The sequence below is a fragment of the Epargyreus clarus genome, unplaced genomic scaffold (genome assembly GCF_041222505.1).
Source record: "Epargyreus clarus isolate Ecla_fem2 unplaced genomic scaffold, WU_Ecla_fem_2.2 ptg000014l, whole genome shotgun sequence".
Taxonomy (NCBI): domain Eukaryota; kingdom Metazoa; phylum Arthropoda; class Insecta; order Lepidoptera; family Hesperiidae; genus Epargyreus; species Epargyreus clarus.
In genome coordinates this window covers 15,836,663-15,853,342 of record NW_027332222.1, presented here as the reverse complement: position 1 = coordinate 15,853,342, position 16,680 = coordinate 15,836,663, and the positions used below count along the sequence as shown (strand labels likewise).

At 31.8% G+C, this 16,680-nt stretch overlaps 1 protein-coding gene across 2 annotated transcripts; it reads right to left on the bottom strand.

The window, feature by feature from the left end:
- Positions 1-2,924: 2,924 nt before the first annotated feature.
- On the bottom strand, positions 2,925-16,197 carry Uck (Uridine-cytidine kinase). 2 transcript variants are annotated; one of them, XM_073079210.1, is made up of 6 exons: positions 15,990-16,195; positions 14,304-14,563; positions 13,796-13,935; positions 12,490-12,587; positions 11,388-11,436; positions 2,925-5,049 (listed from the first exon to the last, which is right to left on the bottom strand). In XM_073079210.1, exons 1-6 carry the CDS (start codon positions 16,176-16,178, stop codon positions 4,946-4,948), a joined length of 840 nt encoding a protein of 279 aa, XP_072935311.1. In that variant the 5' UTR covers positions 16,179-16,195; the 3' UTR covers positions 2,925-4,945. The 2 variants fall into 2 exon arrangements, with proteins under 2 accessions (XP_072935311.1, XP_072935309.1); XM_073079208.1 differs by lacking the exon at positions 2,925-5,049 and adding an exon at positions 8,717-10,106 and having other exon boundaries at positions 15,990-16,197.
- Positions 16,198-16,680: the final 483 nt, after the last annotated feature.

Below are 16,680 nucleotides of genomic sequence, written 5' to 3'. Positions count from 1 at the left end.
TAGCTTTTAGCACCTAGTAACCTTCCCTTAGCTAGAACAATCAAAAGCCAGTATTGGATCTATACAATATTATTATACTGTTGTCTTTTCAATTAATAAAATCAATTTTTGTGCACTCTGTTTAATATAAATGAATTTAATACTTTTATTTTCACGCTTTCTCACGACGCTCCAAAACTATGTCTGGATTTTAATTTCCACCATAATAATAAATGTTTCGTAATTCTTGTGCACAATTTATGTGCTTCTTAATATTAAGTTTAATTACAAATTATAAATTTACCAATCCGATTTTTACTCGATACTTAATCTCTTTTTTTTACTTCTATTTTATGCTGGAAAGTCTTCCAAATTATTTTTTGAATTCGCGAAGTTAATGGACAATGGTTTTGGGGCAGTCACGTGACCTGGCAACACAATAACATGTCTCATTCATGTATCTGTTACAATTGCCATACCAAAAATATGTCGTTTGTTCCGGAAAATAACAAATATTGTAACAATTCTTCATAGATATTCTATCGCATTCTCCGAATATTCGAAACTGGTTTACATAATAATTATTTAAACTAGAGAAATAAACTTATTCTGTGAAATTAGTTTCGGATGGTATGATGAAAGGAGTTTAAGCGGTAAAACGTGGAAATATTATTTTACAAAAAATACGCTTGTGTTAAAGATAAAATTGTACTTGTGTAAACCAGTTTTCATTCGATAAATGTGAGACAAGATAGTAATATAATAGGTTAGGGGTAGTTCTTGAAGTGGCGCCGGCCCCGCGGCCGCCCCCTAGTCCGCACGCGAGCCACGTGCACGTTAGAGTAAGACGAGAATATTTAAACAAATCTATTTAATAAACAACGATTATTTTTTTTGTAATTATTGCAATAATTATTTTAATGTGTATTGTAATAAATGCGGATCAAATTTTATATGATTTTCTTTTTCCTTTCTCATGTGTGAATGAAGGTGGATATAGTTTTGTTGTGAAATATTATAAAACATTTTCATGTTGAAATATTATTTTCATTAAGAAGTTAACAGTGTCTAAAACTACATGTATGCTCGCATGTATTGAATAATTATATTTTAAAAACTATAAACCACGCTGCAATCGCACAAGGAAAATCGTTAATCTTGTTTCCTGATGAGGACAATGGGATAAAATTATTAAAATCGTGTAGTGTCATCGGTTCTTTATAATTGTTCAAAATTTTAAATAAATCGGACCGTTCAAAGTCTAAAGAAAAATAAAACACCTTGTTTAAAATAAAATAGCTTTATTATCTTTGTACAATAATTTGTGTCTAAGGAACAGCTAGGTTTAATAAAGGACGTGATATGAGAGTAAAACAGGAATTGAAATATCGAGTGATAAGCCTTAAGTACTACCGTATTTCCAGACTAACATCTATTATAGAGAGATATTCGTACACGTGTTAAAAATAATTGAGGTAAGTTATAGCAGAAATACACAATTACATTTTTATTACGAAGCAATGTGGTTTTAAGATATAGGCACCTTGGGCAGAATACGTTGAATGGGTTCAACAAAGCTATAAGGTGTTTTTCCACTAAATTATTCATCATAGAGTATATTTTTACATGCCTGTTTGAGCTTTTGGACCTCCCATATATTTGGAGGTTGAAAATTGAAGTTTGAAGAGTAGCCTATGAATATAAACCTCAAAATCGGCACCGATAACATGCTCGCTTCCTATGTCTATACAATAAATACGTTAAGTTACAAAAGTGTTTATACCGACATATATTATCAGTATTATCACTAACATATAAATATTACATAATGTTAAAATACTTACAATAAATACCGCTTTTTAATAAGAAATACATATTACTATACATAAACTCTCTATCACTTATTATAATCATAAAACATTTTTTTTCCAATAATAACAAAAAATAAAATATTAATTTTAATTATTCATTACTGTGCTATGCAAAAAAAAACCTATTATAATGTTTTTGTTACACCGAATCAATCAAATAAAATTAACATATAATATGAACACAGAACTATAACATTAAACATCTACGCATAATATGTATTCTTTGGTTTACAATACAGCTGTCAAAAACATTACCTTATTTACGTATCATATAAATAATAGTAACAATAACTTATGCTATCAAAGGTACACAATTATCGTACATAAAATTTAATGCATAAATAATTATTATATGCCCGAATTATTGTCCCAATTATAAAAAAAATAATGTATATGTCCCTCTACAGTGGATAATTGAATATAAAATGCCTATATTTTTATTATTCAATCCCTGAAGAATATTGTAAACTTAAATAGAAAATATAAAGATTTAGTGTGCGTTCTAAAATGATGAGTGTATGTGAATAAATGTCTCTCTATGTTAATAATTATATTGATTACAATGTAGGTATATTATTTATTATTACTTATAACGATAATATTTAAAATCAGTATGTTAAAAAATAAAAAAAATATAGTAATAATATTAGGCAAGTATCTGTAAAATAAATATGATCAATTGTAAGACATAACTAACCCAAACCAATTTTATTTCAATTGAATCAATGTGATTTGGTTTAACGGTTTTTGTGTCCCACACATGGGCACGGATCTGTCTCCACAATGAGTGAGAAGAAGGTGCAGATTGGTGGATTGATGTCTGAATTACATAAAATAAATAGTTAAAGAGTCAATGCAGATTTAGAGTTTACTATTGAAATCATTTTTTGATTATTTTATTGGTAGATAATAAATAATAACCCATCCATACTACAATGCTATTTTCATTTTATTTGGTCCGTAAACACTGTTTGAAACGGTTTTAGTTATATTAAATCCTGTGATGAAAATAAAATTAATAATTATTTTACAGCGCGTCTTAACGGATTATTATCAATGATGAGAAAACTACGGCAAGATAGGCAAAACTTAACTAGATGGTATTGGTAACGGGAGTAATCACATTGTTTTACCTGAGTTTCAACAGCTACTTTCTGTTCAAATTTTTTTTTATCTATTACAATGAGACATCTTTAAAATGTAAATTCCCCATATTCTTAAAATATCGTATAACAACCAAATTTTGAGAGCCTCTTAAGATATATGTACTAATAGTATTTTGGGATCACTAATTACCTACTTGACTAGTAAATTTCAGTAAAATTTAGTTATTTTCTCCATTTCAATTGTAATGTATTTGACCGATGAATAACAATAAGCATACGCAATAAATAGAACTTATAATGAAGAATTAAAATAAATTCAATGTAGCTACTTAACTTTACTTAAAATATATTAATTTTTATGGACACATACATTTTGTAAGATATATTTATGATCACAAAATAAATAACAAAAAGATGAAAATTATAACTAAATACGTTAACAAAAACTTATATATATTTTTGAAAACATTTCAACTTTACCTATAAGAAGTACAAAAACTTTGTATTTAAATATTAATGTCGCACATTTATTTGATTTTGCAACTTATTTTACCATTTATATTTTTACATTCGACAACTACAATTTACTGACTTTAATACGATTATATCTGTTTAAAAATACAATACAATGACGAACAATGAATAATATATTCCACATTAAGACGATTACATATAATATCTAAACAGCACAAATAGTGCACCGTTAGAGTCCTTTAAAAAAATTGGCCTTAAATGTTGACTTTATCAACCTTTTATATAAAGCCAGACTTTATTTAATCTACAGACGAATCTAGTGCAGTAAGTACCGAAGCCATTGAGCTCCTCTTAAGTTCAGCAATGCTTAAATTTCAAATGACTAGTTACAGTTCCTATAGGTGCAGATGTTAACATAGGCTTTTACTTAAAACTGCGCTTGCCAAATGATTGCCTTTTCATAAAAAATAGTATTAGCAAATAAATATTTTATCAGCCAAGTGGTAAAAATTATATGGCACTAATTTTTTTTTAATTAAAATAGGCCTTGATATTCTTAGTACTATTTTTTGTTTTATTCACTTTTTCAAAGTATGATCGAAAAAGTTACGATTTGCATCCTACTGTTGTTGGGTTGGATGTCTGAATGAAATGTAAACACTCAACATTGGTTTTGACTTACTGTACCAATTAATTACGACAATCATTCGGCGAGCTATTGTCTATAATGCAAATATTAGGCCTCAACATCTACCGTGTTTGTGGGACAACATGTGGAAAGAATAGTCAAAAAGTGTTCGTCTTGTCACACGAGCACGCTAGGCTTGCAGTTTGTGAGATTTTTTCCGCTATTGTGTGTGAATAAATCTATCCTACGGCCCAAGACGAGGAGCTTACTTAAAGTATTTTACTTAATTTTATAGTCTTCTTAAATGCTTTGCATTTCAAGCGACTCGTTTAAAAATGTTACTGAACTTTAGTACAATAATTCAGTGTACATATGTCGGCCATTATGTCCGTATAAATAGAGAAAACTGCTTCGTCTAAACGCTAATATCTTAAACTAGCTCGTCTCACTATAAGCACTTGCCGAATTCTATTCTACTCTCCCCGTCTAAGCTCTAATAGTACTTTAGGTCACTTGAGATCGGAATTCCTAATAGGCAACAAGTGTTCTTTGTCACGTTAAAACGCTAGGACCTTAGCACCTAAAGGTCGCCTCTAGGCATGAATAAAACATATGAGGCAAAATTCATACTGTTCTACCACATGTTAAATATAAAAATTAAACCTGTAACTTTTAAACTAAACATTGTGGTAAAACACAAAATGACTATAGATTTTTATAAAGAAAAGACAATTCAATTAGCCCCAATGTAATTAAATCCTAGCTCGTTCGAACCTTGCGTCTGTAGTAATTGTGACAATATCCAGACCAGTACTATTAGAACGTAGACAACTATACTATACTAGCCTCGTAGTCACAGCACACGGTGTTACACGCTAGTTGCGGCGCTAGTGCGGGCGCCCGCCCTTGCCGGCGCGCTGCGGGCTGCCCGGCGCCGCCGCCGGCCGCGTCAGGTAGTCAGAGATGTGCTGCACGATCAGGTCGATGGCCACTGGAAGGAGAAACACGAACTGTTAGGGATATACAGAGTAGTCATAAATGAGGAACACGAAGGAACACTGTTAGGTACAGAATAGCCATGAGTTATATGGTACGATGCTAGACAACACGTTTATGGTCTTACGAGTAATTGCTATATCATGCAGAGAATTTATACCATATATAAAGAATTAGGGCATAATGAGCTATCATTATTGGGTAGTATTTCTTACTCACCCATTATTGGGTACTGTACGACTCTATAATTGATGGTACGTTAAAATATTACCGAAATACTATAGACATGTATAATATTAAGCGGGAAACGCGTAGGTTAATTTGACTGCGTAGTATCATTAAAGTAAATTATTCTATTTCATCTAAATGTATTTAAACACATTAAGAATTTTGCTACTTTATGCATTTTAAAAGTTTTAATTTGTAATATATTTTATGACATCATAATGAGTATAAAACTTAATTTAAAATAAGGGTCACACAGAGCAAAATATATTAAATAAAACACGCGAGAGGTTGCAAACAGTTTATTGTATAAAATATGTGACAAGCACTAAATGCTTACGCTAACAAGAATAATATGCAAATAATCAAATAGGTAGCCAGTCGAAGTGTTCAACACAATTGAGTTTTTTGTGCTTAGTATTGAAATAACAATCATTTTTCATCAAATTTAAAATTAAATATTGAAAATCTTAAAAGTAGACTTAGCAAACGTAAAATTATAAAATGATTTTGTTTGTTAAACTGAATTACTTTAAGCATGATCATCTTTTAATGCAAACGGCAAATGTACCTACGTACAGACAACGTACGAACTTGTAAAGATCGAAACAAAATCTCGTTTGCATTCTTTGCATTTGCATCCAATATCATTTACCAACGCGGTACCACTGCATAAGGACATGTAAATATAATTAATAGGCATATAATACTTATTACCGATAATCTGGTCTGTTTCTTGAAATACATCGTTGATCTTCACAAAATGCTCAGTTCTAAATATACGTTACAATAATAATGTCTTATGGATGATTTATAATGTTTAAATCATAGATTAGTAAAGATACTTCGCCGCCTTGAAATTGAATGAAGCTACAAACGGCTTATTTTAGTAAGTTCTTTTTTTGAATCCTTGACAAATTAAAACATTTTTAGAGAAAATTTACGAATAAATAAGTAATTTACGTAATAATTAGTTAATTTACGTAATAAATAAATAATTATTTCAAATATTTTAGGGACATTTTAGCACGGAGACGTGACAAAACTTTTTTACGCAACTATTTCAATTCTCAAAACTGTGTACATTTTCTTGTTAGGAGTGAGTAATCTTTACTAATCTATGGTTTAAATAGATATAATATTCCACGGGACAGAAGCTTTAAAAATAACATTAGGATTATTCCAAAATCCTATATGAATATTCACTCTTTGTTTCATATTATTTAAACGTTTCCTAAGTCTACCTACATATCACTGGAATAACCGTATCACGAACCTAGAAAAGACAATATTTCAAGTACAAATTGTCTATTTCGTAAATATGAGGTCGAAGTCATACACAACTTAAAATATACAAGCATTACTTAAAACGAAACGAAAATTATTCTTACACCTTCATCAACGGTATTAAAGTTAATTAAAATAAAAGCATTAACCATTAAAATTAATTTATCAAATTACTTTTATAATATACATAGAACATTGCAGACAACTTTTACTATTAAAACTCAAAACACATTTCTTGACACTATTTGGGTATAGTTGATTTTAATGGAAGAAGTTATTGGAGAAAAATATACACAGTACCTGGAGTAAATTTTAAAAGCATTGCTTTTGCATATCAACGATATAACTTATTTGTTGTAATATTATTTATTGAATATGATATTGATAAACGTACAAAATATTAACGTTTTATTTTTTTGAAATATAATTTTACTTCTCGACATTAAAATGCTTGACATAATTTCAGTTTATAATCAAAATTAAATTTTTGTGAACATTCATAACAAATAATATTCTCAATAATATATATAAGAATCTCATAATATTCTCAATAGGTAAGCAGGCGTAGTATCTATAATTTTTTATTATTTAAAAATGTTTTCGAATAAAAAGCAAATGAACGTAGAAATCTAGTAGTCGAGTATATAAGGGATCTTTATCCAATTTTTGACACGCGTAAATGTTAACAAATAGTTTGATCGTGTATATGCAGTTTTAAAACATTTTTTTTTCATAACGATCTCGTCGCCACGCTCTGTTTAGCACAATAATAACGATAGCTACTTTCCTAATTACATTTACATATATTATAATATTTTAACAGCTATGATATAATATTTTTTCTTACGTTACAATTTTGTGTTTTGTATTTTTTTCTTTATTTTCATTTTTTTTATCACATACAGTTACTGGAATTCGGTCGGAGATCTGTCTTGCAACAATAACATGATCATATTCAATTACATTGTGTGTAATTTTAATTCATGGACAATATTATCATTGTTGATGTCAAGATACAAATCATTATTGAAAGCAAGTCTTATTTTATAAGTTTCATTAAAAGGTACACATTGGAAATAATAAAATGGGAACGTTATTTATTAATTTGTCGAATACAATACTTTCATTTCCTTTATATTATGCATAGAGGAATAATAAAAATAGATTTGTTAAGTAATCATACACAAAAGTTGATTTGTAAATGTAAATGCCTTATTGAACACAATTTAATATAATTGGCTTTGTGTTTGAAGGGGGACGCAAAAACAAACAAAAAAAGAAATACTGACAAATACATTATGAGAAATATTTTTTTTAATATGCCTAAACTTGAACAATACACGTGTTCGTTAGGGGAAGATTCTTTAGAGTTTTGAGTACATAGCGCAGTAGAACACATACAAACATTTGGCAAATACTTTTTTAAGTGTTAATTTATTATTTTTATTACTAGAATCTTAGAACTCTATAGTTACAACTTTATTGGCTTATCGCCTATTCTGTTGGTAGACTAGCGGATAAAATTGACTATCACTTTTCCTGTTATTGCTGAAACATTCCAGAAATCTCCATTATTTTAAATTAAAAAATAGATAAGAAAAAAGTATTAATTTAATTAAGCAGATATTGTCATTGAACATAAATTCCGTGCATTCATTGTTTTTTACCAATCACTTTTATTATTCCTATCATTTTAGAGAACCCATTCAATTTACGAAACCAGTCGATTTACATATTGTCTATATTCTATATATTTGTGTCAGCATGTCATCATAGCAATTACATCGTTAAATGTACATAATATTGAACACCGTTCCCTTACACTACGCTTGTAGACATCAGCCTTATATATAACATTTACTTAGCCTAATTAATACACAAGAACAGTACATAGTAAGTTATAGATTGGAGGCATTTCGTACGCACGTGAGCTCGATGTACTTCAGTCTACGTTTAGGTATTTGTGCTATAAATATATAACGTATTATGTATTTTAATGTACAATAAATGACAAATATTAAATATTTAATGTTGCTACTATTGCCAGAGGCTATTGGTATCCAACCAAAGTCTTATTGGTTTGAAATATAAATAGTAAAGTTAGGATAAAACTACTTCGCAACAACACGCTTCCAAAATGTATGACATAGTAACTTTTGCAATCTTCGCTCACGTGCGTTCTAAAAAGTATAATGAAGGACCTAAACTGTGCGACAAGTAATACAATTGTTACTCCTTAAGAAATACTCATTTTATACCACTAATGTGTTATGAAGTAGCTACATGATTCTAGTTGTAACCGTCTCAAAATAGAGTTACCTACCTACAAAATAGAGTTAATACCTGAAAGCTTAGTTAAACAGAAGTTAACCTTAGTTAACCTCCATAAGGGTATCCTAGAGATGTTCATAAAATGCTTTAGTTACATAATGTTATATTGTATCGTATACTCTTGATAATAGTAGCCACTTAGCAATACTTCATACACTTAATATAATTTACACAAAAATATCGGTTAAAATTAAATGTCAATTCATTCACTTATTTTTCATCAATTTCATATCACGTTGTCATATAAAACAGGTCCCTCCCTTGTATTTTATTTTATAAATACCATATAATGTAATAAAAATTATATTACTTGTCAGTGTGTCCTTCACAAGACAATCACATCATGAAAAACAATTATGTAAAGTTTGTGGTACACTTGTACCCCTATATTATACACATATTATGTCCGTGGCGCACTGACCAATCGCGGGAATATTTATTGCTCTCTGATTGGTGGAATGTTTCAACGCGCCGATTTAAACCAATCAGGGCTAAGCTTTTAATTTTAGATGTAAGATGTTTGTTGTAAGCTACTATTAGCTTTACAGGTCGTTGAATACTATAATGAGAAATTTTGTGTCATCTAATATATTCTTGTAAATCTGTATATTATTGTATGTGTCAATATGATGTTTTTCTTGCATCAATAAAGAGATTATAGTAAAATAGCGTCCATTAATATTTGTCATGATACTTCTGTGCTGTGCGATTAGCCGCATTTTTCCAATCAGAATTATGTTAGAGTAGTAAATAATATTTTTTTTACTTATTATGTGGCTTAATAAAGTAGGGCTAATTTCTCAGTATTAAAAAATAAGTGTATAATTTTAAGCATTGGCCATTTTAGTATATTTTCTTATTGACACGACTTAACTTATATTTAGATTTACTTTCGGCCACATAAGCAATGTTTTCTCAACTAAAAAAAATACGACTTAATCAAAATTCATTGCTTTACCCAACGGGCCGTATCCAAGTACATATTTGAAGCTTACAATAATATTTATGTTCAACTTTCACCGTGTAAATGTAGCTTAACTTGTCGTCGGCACTGCCGTGCGCCCGGCTATCGGCTGAGCGTGTCCTCGGAGCTGCCGGACAGCCGGCGGCCGCCCTCCTCCGCCTCGAGGTGTCCGTTGCAGCCGTTCTTCGCCGGCCGCTTCTTGTACATTATGTCCCATATATGGTGCACGATAAGGTCTATAGCCACTGCAACAACGACAAACGCACTTTACGCAACGCGGTACACGGCACGGAATGCTCTAGCAGCTACTCAAGCGCATAGCCGCTGCAAGAAGTTTTTTGTTTCGTATTTTTTGATATTTTTTTGTTGCTTTACGAGTGAATGGTTGCAAGCTCTCATTGCAGTGGCTATGACCTTGGTTTATTGATATACTTACCTTGGTTTCGTAACGGCGAATATATACATTATTCGATATACACGTAGATAAATTGAATCCAATTAGAATTGGCAATAGCTAACAAGCTATTATAAAATAGATATGTCGTATTTGTTACTGGCAAAAATATAATTGTTCCGTGCAAACTCTTTATAACTTATGAATAAGGAACATCATTCATATGTTGTATCGCACAACCTATAAATATTATTTATAGGAGGAACAAATATTTTAATTTGCATAAAGAAAAAGTCATCATTTTATTACAGTTAAAAAGAGTTTGCCCTGTATCTTTTTGTTTCTAAGCTGAAGTTGTACCACGATCTCTAAGAAGGAATGTAGTCAGCGACGTAGCGTAATGCCCTGTAGAATATATTTTTTGTTGCTCAGAACACTTCCAGGGAGCAAGAATACGCGGGACGAGTACGTCTTTGGACTAGCTCTAGTCAGAATATTAAAAGAATGACTAAATACACTCCTAATACATTTCAAGTCATATTCGATAGATCTTACATATAACTTTTGAATATTAGTCTCGCTAAGTTCGCTCTTTTCTGAACCGAGCGGATTCATGAAACATATTTCTTTTTATAAAAGTTCTTTTTCTAGATTTTTGGGGATTTGCACCCCATTGTTCATTTAAATATTTATACATTTTATTCAGCGCCCTAATACTGTTAACTACATCAATGTAGGTAATTGTCTGCCCCTGAAGAATGCCTCGAGTTTTTGAAACATTATCGTATATCGTATAACTAGGAGTGTATTTAGTCTCTTTCTCAAAGTTTAGAAACGAAGCAAATAATTTGATTCCTATTGAACCGATATAATATTTTGTTTATCGAATATTCATATTTACACATACGCATAATGTATATACACACGAATCACATTGAACGCTGCAAAATACGTTGCGAAAGCGTCGCGAAACCGCATTAAATATTTCAAGGCTTTAAATAGTATACACAAATAAAAATAAAATAAAATACAAACAGAAAATATGGCGAAATAATTTACCGTCGGATTCAAATTGTATTTCTTGCTATAAATTTACTGCACAAAATAAATTAATATTATTATAGTCTCTCACCTAAGTTGTCCGCGCCTCGCGGGATGATCACGTCAGCAAACTTTTTGGTCTGTAATTAAAAGACACTGGTAATAGTAACTTTTTAATCGAATTGCATAATCCTGATTATCTACAATGTATCTATCTTTGTATCAATATCTGATACAAAGATGCAAGAATGCAATCATATCGTATCTTGAAATGTATATAGCGGTATACAGATATCGCTTTGAAGAAGACGCTTTGTACCTAGTTGTATGTTCATATTCATGATAGGATTAAATTGAAATATTAGAATACATCTATTTTTTTTAATAATCCATTTCACTAGCCTATATTCTTTAAGGACGAAAAGTGTTTACGCCTTAGCTATGTCTATGGAACATGAGATTGATAAAAAAAAGAACAGTTTTAATGTCGAAATGGTTTCAACTTCCTCAAGTTTAATAAAATAAAACAACTATATAAACAAGTACTCGTCTTTGCTAAATGTGCAAATGAAACGGTTATTTCATAGAAAATTGCTGTAATATTCAATAAAATAGACCTTTAATGCCCATAGTTAAATAAACGGAAGAACGTTTATAACCAAAACGTTATATTAATTGGTTATAGAATTCATGTAAATGTCGATGTTCAACGATAATTTGATTCTAAATCAAATATGAGTCTGCTTGTCCAAATTATTAGGAAACGACACAACCGAATTGGACAGGATATTACACTCTGAAAAAAACACTTTACCGTCACTTCTTGTGCCAAAGATATGTATGGTCTGCATACAAATTTAGAAAAATAGCGCAAGAGAACGTTTAATATAACATGACTCAGCAAATATAGTAAATATATTGTTGGTTGTAACTTATAAGTGTAATAGGAGAAATTCAAAAATATTTCAAAAGATAAATGAATTATCCCCATTCCTCATTGTAACCATCTTTTACTATACATTTTATTTAAAAAACACAATTTGTAACACATAGCATGCTGTGATTACCTTTAATTATAAGAACAGTTACCTATGCCAAAACATTCAATGTATACCTTATAATTGTGTCATCTGTCTTATATTGGTAATCCATAAATAAATAAAAAAGTGTTATGGAATATTATGAACACTCACCGGCAGGCAGAACTCCTCGAAGGCTGGCTTCACGAAGTTCATGTACTGGTTGAGCACCTGCTCCAAGTCTCGCCCGCGCTCCATGATGTCGCGGGGCACTGCAATTCATACAAGTAAATACTAAACAATACAACAATTAAAAAGTCAAATTATAATTGTTTTTATTTTTGGACAATAACTTTACCATAATATTATATTTACTACTAGCTGACCCGGCAAACGTGTTGCCATATAAAAATGTTAATGTTATAAGGTGAACAACCCTTATCACTTAGGGGTATGAAGAATAGATAGTAGCCGATTCTCAGACCTACTGAATATGCATATAAAATTTGGTGAAAATCGGTAAAACCGTTTTGGCGGAGTACAGTAACTAACATTGTGACACGAGAATTTTATATATAAGATAATATATAATTTTAGGATCCTCCTAAAATAAAATAATTTTACGGTGGAATGCTATGTGATCTCAATGTGTAGTGACACCATTATTGCACCTATTATTAGTGTGCAATAGACCTAATATAGTTGAAAATTGGGGAAATTGTTGCGAACATTTTACAGGTGCGGGTGAAACCGCGCGGCATAGCTAGTTGGAAGATTTTTTCTTTTATATAAATTTAAACATGTTGTAAGTCATTATATTTCTATTGATTATCTGTGAGGGTAGTATTGTGTAACACATCGCATTGCATTAGTTCATCGTAGGAGCGCGCACTACATGGTCACTAAGACATCTTTCTGATAAGCCTTCGTAATTTCGTTTGTGATCTTGACTTGGACACAATGCAACACGTAAGCATAAAAGTATTTTTTTAAGTCAATACTCGATCCACTTGTGAAGAATGACAAACACAGACCTATACATATTGTCCCTGTAGTTCCGGGACCAGAATACGGCTACGGTAAGCCTTGCCTGTCGTAAGAAGCGACTAAAAGGGGCTTCCGGGATTGCGGGCGGCAAGAGTGGGACCTCGAACCCCCCGGCCAGCGACTCTGGGAAGGACGGTCACGACGTCGGTTATGTGTGGTCGCATACCGTCGTGTACACCAGACGGTGTGGCGAGCGTCACGCACACCTGGGCGGAGCCCAACGGGGCAACGCGCCAAGAGGACTCCGGTTGCGTTGCTTTGGTGATCCCGGAGTCCTTTACGCAGCGCCGAGGACGGCCACCGGGGAGGTTTTAGTACGGTAAGAATCCCACATAACTGTGTCGCTCCCACGGCACCGGGTACCTTTCGAAGGTTCCCCCTCGAGAAAAAAAAGAAAAAAAGAGATCTATGCATACAGTAGAGTTATACGTACCTCGCCTGGCGAGCCGCGTGTCTGAGTCCGTATCAACGAAGAGCTTCATGTGGAAGAGGTCGCGCACCTCCGGGAAGTAGAACACGAGGATGCCCTCGATCAGCACCACGTCCGCCGGGTAGATCGTGTGCGACCGGTGGCTGGTGGGAACAAATACTTCAACTATTTTTGTACTTTTTGTAAATATATATGTATGTTGCTAAATTAATTTCTATGAAATTACATTATGATTTTAATATTTGTAACAATGGTAGATTTTATCACAAGGCTACTTTTTTGCTTTACCTTTTAATAACTAATTTTACTATGTATATTTCTTACATGTAGTAATAATTATATTCAAATATAGTTAAGTTTAATAAAAAAATCTGACATATTTTATAATTGTATCCCTCCACTATGGATTGCAGAGCTTGGGCTCCAAATCAGTACACATGTAAAGGAGACTAATATCCAAATCCCTACCCCTACCCTAATCTCAATTTACAATGCATGAACTGCTACTTACCTAATAGAGTTCGCGATGTAGTCATACTCGGGAATCTCAACCTTTTTGCCCGCCAGGATATCTCTCATCGTGGCGAGGAGTTTCTTGTCATCGAAGGCATCTGGGTGATCAAAGTTGAACTGTCCTCGTTCCGCGCGCAGTCGCTCTGATGGTGTGAGTGTGCGATAGAATGAATCCTGGCTGATGCAGACCACCCGCCTCTCTGTCTGCTCCTTGTGCTGCTGCCCGAGCTTCTCCACTATCCGCTGACATACTGTTGACTGTGGAAGATGTTACATCTGTTCACATCTGCAGACTATCAGTGGCAGACACGTAACATGGCAGACACAGCAAAACAAATGTTTTCATATCTAACCGCAGTCACTCGCATAAAGGTCTTCTAATATATAATTTTTTTCAATGGAATATATCTTTTCTTGTATATTGGATGGTTTGAGTATGTAGTTAATATAGTTTAATAAATTTTATATGTCTACTATATATTATACTTTTTTAGTAGTTTTAGCCAATAAATTGTGAATAGACACTTGAATAGAAATGAATTGTGAGTAAGAACTAGTCATCTATTACATTTTTAATATGATTGAAGAAGTAAAAGCAGTCTATCTGATGGTAACTAGTCACTACTATCTATGGATATAAGTAATCAACTCCATATAGAATAGATTCTTTCTGTTGATCATCCATACTTAAGTACTGTTTCAAATTAGCAATTGGTCCCCATTCAAACTACTGCTTATCCTACCTTTTTATAATTATAAGAGACTGTAATGGTTGAAGAATGCAATAAGGAAATTAGAATAATAGTATAACAAAAATGTATAATTCCTCCAAGTCCTACATTTACTTTATATGTAGAATTCATACTTTTAATTCAGTTACAAGTTATTACTTATAATTAGCCATTGTGCATTATGAATGATATTTATACTTCATGCTTGTTAGGATACTAATTGATATTAAGTATATCAAATTTCTACATATTTAGATTAAAATCATAATGCTTATATTATCAAGCATAGTTACCGCATCTCATTTTCAAAGTATCTCAACAAAGTGCTTCTCTATTATATTTATAATATCATTAGGAAATACAGTAACTTAATTTAAGCGAAATTGAAAAAGCTAAGATCTAATCACATTTGGTATATATCAGCATCTATTATTTTATAAAATTTATTATAATTATAGAAACTGAAAATCTTAATCTATATACATGACATAGAAATTGACACAGTTTTTAGGAAAATAATAATTTAGCATTACTAAATGACAAGCTAATTTACTTTTAGCTTTAAACAATACTAATATTTTATATAACATATTAAGTAATTGACTTGTGAACAATAAGTTCCAACCATTATTATTCTATTTTTATCTTGGAAAATATGTAATATCATTATTTTTTTACAATTATAGTCGGATCAATGAGTTCGAATCATGCCAGGGAGATGAAATTGTCTCATGTTGATGCAAATGCGTCGCAAACACAAGAGGATGTTTATTCTCTTGGTACGCAGTTGAAGTTTGTAGGTTAGGACGCATTTCTGTACAAAATATATCCTAAACGAATTCCTCATATAACAAAACTATAACGATACAAAATATTACGTTTCAAATGCGTATAGTTACGTAATAGTAGAGTGGAATGGGGAAATCAATAAAATTTCTTCGGTAGAATCTAACCTTTCCGCTGGCCGTGCCGCCCGCTACGCCGATCAAAAATGGTGTCTTGCTCTCCAGCCCGTTGGTGAGAGCTGGCTCCACTGCCTTCTCAGTCATTTTGTACGTGTGAATATTCTTAAATTGGCTTAAACTTAAAATCCCACAACTCACTGCACTCCGACTTTGTCGGATTAAAGCTGACATTGACATTTTGCGCAGTGTTGCTGTTCTCGTGCACTGCGTGCAAATGTCAGTTAGATAAACAAATAGGTTCAAACGATCGTCTATTCGTTTAATCAAATTATATTTATCATGATGTATTAGAATAAGCCCTAACGCACGCTTATTGCCTTATAATTCCCTCGTGGAAGTTTCCCACAGAGTACTTTATTATATTAGGAAAAGTTTCCTCCGTTATTTGTAGTCCATAGATTATACACTATGTTGTAGTCCTTCAACGCTCATGTCGGATTTCTGCAATAGTTTGCAATGTTCGCATAACTGTTTCCTTTAAAAATGTATTGAACATGAAACGAATATTTTTTGTTGGTTGAAATCATCTTGGTAAAATAGCTTAATTGGTTGAAATAATATTAGTAAAAAAAGCATAGTAGTTTGTCCTTAAGTGAGTTGTAATTTCACTCCCCTTGTAAATTTTAATACACGTTCTAAAAGTAAAACAAATGATTTTTTTCTTAGTTTTAATTCGTAG

Coding starts and splice junctions, on each gene's coding strand:
- Uck (XM_073079208.1), bottom strand. CDS start 16,178: ATGTCAATGTCAGCTTTAATCCGACAAAGTCGGAGTGCAGTGAGTTGT. Junction 14,564..15,989: donor GCGGCACGGCCAGCGGAAAG/GTTAGATTCTAC, acceptor CATCTTCCACAG/TCAACAGTATGTCAGCGGAT. Junction 12,588..13,795: donor CACGCGGCTCGCCAGGCGAG/GTACGTATAACT, acceptor TATGAATTGCAG/TGCCCCGCGACATCATGGAG.